The sequence below is a fragment of the Balaenoptera borealis genome (assembly GCF_965194805.1).
Source record: "Balaenoptera borealis genome assembly, chromosome: 3".
NCBI lineage: Eukaryota > Metazoa > Chordata > Mammalia > Artiodactyla > Balaenopteridae > Balaenoptera > Balaenoptera borealis.
In genome coordinates, this window is record NC_138866.1 from 155,252,336 (window position 1) to 155,262,483 (window position 10,148).

Here is a 10,148-nt window from a genome sequence, read left to right on the forward strand (position 1 = left end):
TTCCTTTCCTGTAACATTTGTAAAGTGCTCTGCGAAAGAAACCAGAACCAGTTCCAATACACGGAAGCCACCACCAGCCCTGATCCTGACTCTACCAGCACATTAGCTCTTTCAAGCCCTCGGCCCAGAGGAATCATTCCGTGAGTGCCAACCACGTGGTCTTGAAAGAGCTAATGTGGAAGGGAACAAGTGCTCCCCCCTGACCTGTGGGTCCCTGGCTAGTCTTAGCAGCAGAGAAGTGTTTCATAGTGTTGGGAATAATGTGCTGTTACTTTTATGATGCCCACAGCTAAAGGTCACTCAAGAACCGAGAACAAAGAAAGGACGACGTAATCAAAGTGTGGAACCCAAAAAAGAAGTAAGTTGCCTGCCTTGCAGTGTCCAGGTGGCAGTTGAAACAGGAAATATTTTCACAGTTGTGATCAAGGCAGTGCTCCTCACAGGTCCTTGCGAAAAGCATTGCCGTCAGTCAACCTGTAGCAACCAAGTTGGACCCAGTCTTCCCACTGTTCCTGTCATAGAGTAACACACGGGAGCTGCAAGTCTCCTTACCAGTTAAACAGCAGTGACCACGGCTGGCTAAGTGGGAGGGCACTTTGCTGTATTTTCTAGAACTCTGATATTTTCTCATAGCACTAATAAAAAACAAAGTGTTTATCCAACAAATCAATGAGGCCAACATTTAAAAACTGGAGGAAACTATGGCTGAGCTCAGCCTTTTAAAATTATATAATCCATGCATATTTTAAAATCAGGTGTAAATATGGGCAAAATCCTCACACATATTCAGTGAGAAGTGGTTTAGGGTATTTGTTAAAGAACCTAAACCAAAGAAGTGACTATAAATTGATAATGATTTTGTATGATAAATTTTTTTGTTTAGTCTGTTTTGAAAAGAAAAACCATAATATTGATATGTAATTGTAAATGAAGTTCCTGTTTAGAATTATTGTACCTACTAATTGCATGTGTTTTAAATTTTTTTAAATTTATTTTTAATTGTGGTAAAATACACAAGACAATTTTCCATTTTCTTACATGGTTTTTGAACTGCAGTTTTTTATGTGGCTATTTATGTATATCACTCTGTTTTTCTCCTAATAGAGCTTGCTCTTGAACTAGTGAATTCTATAGCACTTTCCTTATCCTTTAGGAACCAGAGCCTGAAACAGAAGCAGTCAGTTCCAGCCAGGAAATCCCCACGATGCCTCAGCCAATCGAAAAAGTTTCAGTATCAACTCAGACCAAGAAGTTAAGTGCCTCTTCACCAAGAATGCTGCATCGAAGCACCCAGACCACCAGTGACGGAGTGTGTCAAAGCATGTGCCATGACAAATACACCAAAATTTTCAATGACTTTAAAGACCGAATGAAGTCTGATCACAAGCGAGAAACTGAAAGAGTCGTACGAGAAGCTCTAGAAAAGGTAACGCAGCCTCCACCGCCAGTGTTGCCTTCAGACATCTGGGCAGGATAAGTGAATAGTCTTCCTATTGTGGTTTAACTTCTGTCACTTAGGCATCAGCCAGGTAGCTGCTTTTTAAAACTAGGACTATAATAAAATATCTTCTTATAATATTTTAATTAACAGTAGCACTTTTCTCATCTAAAATATTTTATAGCCCTTAATGAAATAAAGGGAAGAGGTACATCAGTTAAGTAGAAACTATGTATTAAGGTTTTGCTTAATGGTCTGTGTAAATTATGAGCTGACATATTGTGGGTTAACTTTTTTTTTCATTTCAGCTGCGTTCTGAAATGGAAGAAGAAAAAAGACAAGCTGTAAATAAAGCTGTAGCAAATATGCAGGGTGAGATAGACAGAAAATGTAAGCAAGTAAAGGAAAAGTGTAAAGAAGAATTTGTAGAAGAAATCAAGAAGCTAGCAACACAGCACAAACAACTAATTTCTCAGACCAAGAAGAAGCAGTGGGTAAATACCACTATTTTCTTAGAATCTGATTTCTGAAAAATATACCATAGGTATGATGAAAATTAATTCAGAAAGATATATATGGCATATGCAAAAATTACTCCTGAAATAAGAGCCGATGTGAAACTGTCAACTTTAATTAACTTAAAAAAATTTTTTTAAACTCCAGATCCCACATTACTGAGTATTGCTCAGGATTATTTTGTTAAATTGAGATTATGATACTTTGGGACATAACATATTTAGTATAACTGATTTATATAACTTTTCCGTCTATGCGAGTATTTTATTTTGATAAGTGGGCTGGCCCTGACTTTTGCTGGTAACTCCTGACAGGTAATATCTAACTTGTAAAATTGTAAATGTAAGTATCGTAATAGCAAACTAAGGATTTTCAGATTTTACTGCACTTAACATTTATACATTAGATTCTAGTAAAGAAATCGATTACTTTTACTTTATGATAGTAACATCTCACGGGTCTCTAACTTAACTGGAAAACTGACAAATGTTCATTTTTTATTATGTCCTGTTTGTGACTCCTATCTTCCGCCCAGATCAGCAGCTTCTGAGCATACAGATGTTTCTCTGCCAACTGACTGAGCTATGTGGAAAAAGTTTTGTTCCCAAAAGCTCATAACTTGCTTTTAATTTTGATGAATTACTGTATGAAGTTTTGTGATTCTTCATTTGATCCAGACTACATTCTGAAAAGAGTCTTTAAATATATGTAAATGTTTCATGAGGGAAAATAAACATTTTAAAAATTTTGATGACGATTTGACAAGAAGGAAAAAAGAAACAGATATAACTTAGAAGAATATATGAAGATAACTTAGAAGGAAAGACAGATGAATGATGAAATATAAATATCACTAGATGGAATTATTAAGGTGTGCTCAAGATCTTATCAAGCAGAATGCCCCAACACCACGTCTATAATTCTGTCTTCATGCAAAGATGAGAGAAAGCTAGAAAGCAGACACTAGACTTATAAGGGGAAGTTCCCATAAGTTTACTCATGAATCAAGGAAATGGGAAGAGGTGGCTAAAATAAAGAATTATAATACTGCTTTTTATAACATTTTACCATTGATGAAATAGCTGCAGTTGGTATTATTATACCCATTTATTTGGTTCCACATATAAATGATACCATGCGATATTTGACTTATTTTACTTAGCATAATGCCCTTGAGGCCCATCCATGTTGTCACAAATGGCAGCATTTCCTTCCCAGCTCGTGGCTGAATAACCTTCCAGTGTGTGTGTGTGTGAGTGTAGTAATATATATACATACATACACACTACGTCTACTTAATCCGTTCATCCATTGATGGACATGTAGGTTGTATATAGATATCTTGCCTATTGTGAATATGCTTCAGTGAACATTGGAGCACAGATATCTTTTCAATACCCTGTTTTCATTTCCTTTGGGTAAATACCCAGAAATGGAATTGCTGGATAGTATGGTAGTATTATTTTTAACTTTTTGAGGAACCTCCATACTATTTTCCATCGTGGCTGCACCAATTTACATTCCCACCAACAGTGCACAAGAGTTTCCTTTTCTCCACATCCTTACCAACACTTGTCTTTTTTTATGATGGCCATTCTAACAGGTGTGAGGTGATAGATCACTGATACTGATTAGCATTTCCCTGGTGATTGGTGATGTTGAGCTGTTTTTATGTGTCTGTTGGCCATTTGTATATCTTCTTTGGAAAAATATCAATTCAGGTCCTCTGCCTATTTTTTGATTGGGTTATTGGGAGGTTTTTTTCCATTGAGTTGTATGAGTTCTTTATGTATTTTGGATATTAATCTCTTATGGGATATGTGGTTTGCAAATATTTTTTCCTATTCCAAGGTTGCCGTTTTATTTTGTGGATGGTTCTCTTTGCTGTGCAGAAGCTTTTTAGTTTGATGTAGCCCCACTTTTTACTTTTACTTTTGTGGCCTTTGCTTTTGGTGTCAAACAAAAAAAATATCATTGCCAAGACCAATGTCTAGGAGCTTATCCCCTATGTTTTATTCTAGGAGTTTTATAGTTTCAGGTCTTGTGTTAAAGGCTTTGATCCATTTTGAGTTGATTTTTGTGTATGGTGTAAGATAGCAGTCCAGTTTCATTCTTTTGCACGTCATTGCCCAACTTTTCTCAATACCACTCATTGAAGAGACTGTCCTTTCCCCATTGTATACTCTTGGCTCCTTTGTCATAAATTAATAGACCATGTTTGCATAGGTTTATTTCTGGGCTCTCTATTCTGTTCCATTAATCTATGTGTCTGTTTTTATGCCAAACCATACTGCTTTTATTTATACCCATTTTTTTAGATAAGGAATTTGAGGCTTATGAGATTAAACAGAGTGACTAGAAACCTGGTCGGTAGAGCTGGGACTCACCCTCCTAAGCTACTTCTGCTCATATATCATTTCTAGTAGACTGGTAAAAGATTTAGAATTATTCTTGTATTATAGTTATTCTTGTATTATAGTTAAATCCTACATTATTGTAAGAAGCAGTACAGTACTGTAGGACAAGAGAGTATGTAGGTATGTCAGATACCCAAAAAGTGGATGTTAAGATGGCATACAATCAAGAGAAACATAGTAAGAATGATACATCCTTTAAATATATCCACAAAGAAAGGCAGAAATACAAAATGATGAATGCATTAAGTAATAGAAGGGATGGTGCTGCCTGAAGTATTATTTGAGGATGAGGAAACTAAGAAGTTAAATGAACTTGGTCTAAACTCACTTGATTAATTAGCACAGATCTAAGATTCAAACCCAAATCTGACTATTACAGCTACTTCCAAAATTAAAACATGCTATCCACACTTTTTAAATAGTAACCTCACTGAAGTCACAATTGCTGACATAGTAAAATCACAGGAAATATACCAGAGTACTATTGACATTTGGACCAAAAAATTGGGGACACTCCTGTGCACTGTAGGATGTTTAGCAGCAGCTAAGCCTCTATCCCCGCCCCCTGAGTGGTGACAATCAAAACTTCTCCAGACGTTGCCCCATAAGATGAAGGCTGAGAATTAACCACTGGTTTTAGACCATAAGTGACCTTGATAATAGCGTATTCAGTGGCAAGGCATGGGTGAAAGACTGCAGTGGGCTTAAAAAAGAGGGGAAGAGAAAAATCTGAAATAACAAGTGTAGGTAATTCTTCCAAGATGTTTGAGAAGGGGAGCAGAAAAATGGGGGTGGTAAATGGAAAGAAATATGAGGTAAAGAGCCTTTTTAAAAAACTGTGGTAAAATAAATTTACTATCTTAATCATTTTTAAGTTTACAGTTCAGTGCTATTAAATACACTCACGTTGTGCAACGTCACTGCCATCTTACTCCCATAACTTCTTTCACCCTGTAAAACTGAAGCTCTTTACCTATTAAACAGTCACTCCCTGTTCTCTTCTCCCCCCGCCCCTGGTAACCACCATTCTACATTGTGTCTGTGACTGTGACTACTGTTGGCACCTCTTATAAGTGGATCACACAGTCTTTTTAGGACTGGCTGATTTAACTTAGCATAACGGCACTGAGTTTCATCCATGTTGCAGTATATTGCAGAAGTTTCTCCCCTTTTAAGGCTGAATAGTAGTCCAGTGCATGTATATAACACGTTTTTGCTTATCCATTTACCCACTGATGGTCACTTGGGTTACTTTCATGGTTTAGCTATTGTGAATAATGCTTCTATAAACATGGGTGTACAAATATCTCTTTGAGATCCTGCTTTCAGTTCTTTTGGGCATATACCCAGAGTGGAATTGCATGGTTCTATGGTAATTATATTTTAAATTTTTTGAGGAACCACCATGCTGTTTTCCACAGCAGTTGTACCATTTTACATTCCCACATGACAGTGCACCAGGGTTCCAATTTCTCTACATCCCCACCAACTCTTGTTTTATTTTGATAGTAGTCATACAAATAGGTGTGAGGTGGTGTTTCACTGTAGTTTTGATTTTGCATTTCCCTAATGACTGGTGATGTTGAGCATCTTTTCATGTGATTATTGGCATTCCTGTATCTTTGATAAATGTCTGTTCAAGCCCTTTGCCCATTTTTTGAGTTGAGTCTTAGGAGTTCTCCATATATTCTGGATATTAATCCCTTTTCAGATACATGATTTGCAAATATTTTCTCCCATTCTGTGGGTTGCTTTTTTAATTCTGTGGATAATTTTCATAAAGTGCCATTTGTCTATTTTTTTCTTTGTTAACTGTGCCTTTGGTGTCATATCCAAAAATTCATTGCCAAATCCAGTGTCATGAAGTTTTTGTTCTTTATTTTCTTCTAAGAGATTTATTGTCTTAATTCTAAGATCTTATTGTAAGATGTATGTCCTTGACCCATTTTGAGTTAATTTTTATATATGGTGTTAGTAAGGGTCCAACTTCATTCTTTTGTATGTGGATATCCAGATTTTCCAGCATCCTTCGTTGAAAAGACTATCTGTTCCCCATTAAACGGTCTTGGCACCCTCATCAAAAAACAATTGACCATATATGTTTATTTCTGTGCTCTCTATTCTGTTCCATTGGTCTGTATGTCTGTCTTTATGCCAGTACTTAACAGGTTGGATTAATGTAGCTTTGTAGTAAGTATTGAAATCAGGATGTATAATTCCTCCAGATTTGTTTTATTTTTTCAAGATTGTTTTGGCTATTTGGGGCCGCTTGAGGTTCCATATGAAAATCTGGGTGGGTGTTTCAATTTCTACTATAAAAATGTCACTGGGATTTTGATAGGGATTGCATTGAATCTTCAGATCACTTTCAGTAGTATTGACATTTTAACAATATTAAGTCTTCCAATCCATGGACATGGCATGTGTTTCCATTTATTTATGTTGTCTTTAATTTCTTTCAACTCTCATTGTACAAGTCTTCCACCTCCTTGGTTAAGTTAATTCTTAAGTATTTTGGTTTTTTTAGGCTGTTTTAAATAGAATTGCTTTCATAATTTGCTCTTGAGATTGTTCGTTGTTTGTGTATAGAAATGCAGTTGATTTTAGTATATCGACTTTGTATCCTGCTACTTTGCCAAATTCATCTATTAGTTCTAGCAACTTCATTCTGGAGTATTCAGGGTTTCTACATATAAGATCATATCATATGCAAAGATAATTTTACTTCTTCCTTTACAATTAGCATGCCTTTGATTTCTTGGTTTGCCTAAGTGCTCTGGCTAGGACTTCCAGTACTATATTGAATAGAAGTGGTGAAAGTGGGCATCTTTGCGTTGTTCCTGATCTTTGAGTATGATGTTTGCTGTGGGTTTTTCATATGTGGCTTTTATTATGTGGAGGTAGGTAGTTTCCTTCTGTTCCCGTTTGTTGAGTGTTTTTATCATGAACGTGTGCTGAATTTTGTCAGATGTTTTTTCTTCATTGACTGAGATGACCATGTGGTTTTTCCTTCATTATGTTGATGTGGCATATTACATTGATTGATTCTTATATGTCGCATCACATCATTGGTGTATAATTCTTTTTTTTTTTTTAATTAATTTATTTATTTTTGGCTGTGTTGGGTCTTCATTTCTGTGTGAGGGCTTTCTCCAGTTGCGGCGAGCGGGGGCCACTCTTCATCGCGGTGCACAGGCCTCTTACCGTCGCGGCCTCTCCTGTTCCGGAGCACAGGCTCCAGATGCGCAGGCTCAGTAGTTGTGGCTCACGGGCTTAGTTGCTCTGCGGCATGTGGGATCTTCCCAGACCAGGGCTCGAACCCGTGTCCCCTGCATTGGCAGGCAGATTCTTAACCACTGTGCCACCAGGGAAGCCCTGTAATTCTTTTAATATGCTGCCGAATTCCATTTGCTAGTATTTTGTTGAGGATTTTATCTCAATGGTCATAAGGCATGTGGATCTGTAGTTTTCTTTTCTTGTAGTGTCTTTGTCTGGCTTGGTATCAGGATTATGCTGGACTCACAGAGTGAGTTAGGAAATATTCCCTCCTCTTCCATCTTTGAGAAAAGTATGAGACGGTTTGACAGCTCTTTAAATGTTTGGTAGAATTTACTAGAGAAGCCATCAGGTCCAGGGCTTTATTTATTGGGAGATTTTTGATTAATAGGTCAATCTGCTTATTAGTTATGGGTCTATTCAGATTTTTTCAAGATTTAGTCTTGGTAGGTTTTGGGTTTGTAGGAATTTGTCCATTTCATCTAGGTTATCCAGTTTGTTGTGTATAATTGTTAATAGTGCATTGTTACAATCTTTTTTATTTTTGTAGAATCAGTAGTAAGATCCCCACTTTTATTTTTCATTTAGTAACTTGAGTCCTCTCTTTTCTTCTTGGTCCATCTAGCTAAAGGTTTATCACTTTTGTTCATCTTTTCGAAGAACCAACTTTTGGTTTCATTGATTTTTCTTTATTATTTTCCTCTTCTCTATTTTGTTGATCTCTGCGCTAATCTTTATTTATTTATTTATTTTCTTCCTCCTGCTAACTTTTGCTTTAGCTTGCTTTTTTACTAATTCCTTAAGGTGGACTTTTTGGCTACTGATCTGAGATCTTTCTTCAGGTAGATATTACAGCTATAAATTTCCCTCCGAGCACTGCCTCACTGCATAACCTAAATTTTTCTTTGATCCATTGGTTGTTTAAAAGTGTTTTTTTAAATTTCCACAACTTTGAATTTTCCAGTTTTACTTTTGTTTTTGCTTTCTTATTTTATCCCATTGTGGTCAAAAAAGATACTTAGTATGATATCTACCTTTTAAAATATGTTGAGACTTAATTTGTAAAGTGTCCCACATGCACTTGAAGAATGTGTGCTCTTGTTGTTGGGCAGAGTGCTCTGTGTGTATCTGTTAGATCTAGTTGGTTTATTGTGTTAGGGCCTCCATTTCCTTACCTATGTCTGGTGGTTCTATCCCTTAGTGTGAGTGGGATGTTGAAGTCTCTATTATTGTAGAACTGTGTGTTTTTGCTTCTTATGTTTTAGTCATTACGTATGTAAATACTTATAATTGTTATGTCTTCTTACTGTATTGAACCTTTTATTAATATATAGTGTCCTTCTTTGTCTGTTGTAACCTTTTTTTGATTTAAAGTCTATTTTGTGTGAAATTAGTATAGCTACCTTGCTCTCTTTTGGTTCCAATTTGCATGGAATATCTTTTTCCATCCTTTCACTTTCAGCCCATTTGTGTCTTTAGGTCTTAAGTGAGTCTCTTATAGACAGCATATTATAGACATGTTTTTATCCATTCTGCCAATCTGTGTCTTTTGATTGGAGAGTTTAATCTGTGTAAATTTAAAGCCCCATAACTTTTTTGACCCTCATTTCCTGCATTCTTGTTTTTGTGTTTAGTTGATTTTTTGTAGGGAAATGTTTAAGTTCCTTTCCTTTTGTTTATATGCTAGAGCAGTTTTCTTTGTGGTTACCACGGGAATTACATTTAACAGCCTAAAGTTATGAGACTCTAATTTGAATTTATAGCAATTTTAGTTTAATAACTTATATAAAATCTCTGTTCCTTTACAGCTCCATCTCAACCCTTTTTGATTGCTCATGTTATAAGATTACATCGTCATACATTGTGTGCCCAAAAACATAAATTAAAAATTCTTTTAAATGTATTAGTCTCCTAACTTATGTAGAAAAAAGATTTGGGGTTACAAACTAATTTACAGTAATACTAGCTTTTATACTAATAATTTTTTTCTTTAAATCTTGGTTTCTTAAATCATAGAAAAGAAAAAGTACAGTTACAAGCCATTGTAAGCCATAGTACTGGCTTTTATAATTGCCCATGTGTTTACCACAGTTGAGATCTTCTGTTTCTCCACGTGGCTCCAGGTCACTGTCTAGTGTCCTTTCATTTCACCTGCAGGACCCCGAGTACTTCTTGCAGGTACAAAGGACAGTTTTGCTGCATATAGGATTCTTAACTGACAGGTTTTTTTCCTTCTTTTAGCACTTTGACTATATCAGGTCTTTTGGCCTCCAGAATTTCTGATGAGAAATCTGCTGATAACATATTGATGATCCTTTGTGTGCGACAGCTCCCCTCTTTCTTGCTGCTCTCAGGAGTTTCAAAAGTTTGGTTACAACATGTTTCAGTGTGGCTCTCTGAGTTCATCTGACTTGGAGTTACTGAATATTTATATTCATATCTTTCATCAGATTGAAGGAATACTGGCTAAAAACTTCCCCAGTATTCTCTCTGCTCATTTC

General features: G+C 36.1%; 1 protein-coding gene across 22 annotated transcripts in view; it reads left to right on the plus strand.

Annotated features, from left to right (window-relative positions):
* Positions 1–10,148, plus strand: part of ZMYND11 (zinc finger MYND-type containing 11) — a 128,154-nt gene that overhangs the window by 114,575 nt on the left and 3,431 nt on the right. For 21 of the 22 annotated variants that reach the window (XM_082386072.1, XM_082386056.1, XM_082386065.1 and 18 more), the window contains 3 exons: positions 290–358; positions 1,154–1,426; positions 1,747–1,932. In XM_082386072.1, coding sequence (XP_082242198.1) covers positions 290–358; positions 1,154–1,426; positions 1,747–1,932 — 528 coding nt within the window. The remainder of the gene's footprint in view (positions 1–289; positions 359–1,153; positions 1,427–1,746; positions 1,933–10,148) is intronic. The other variant, XM_082386063.1, reaches the window with a different exon arrangement.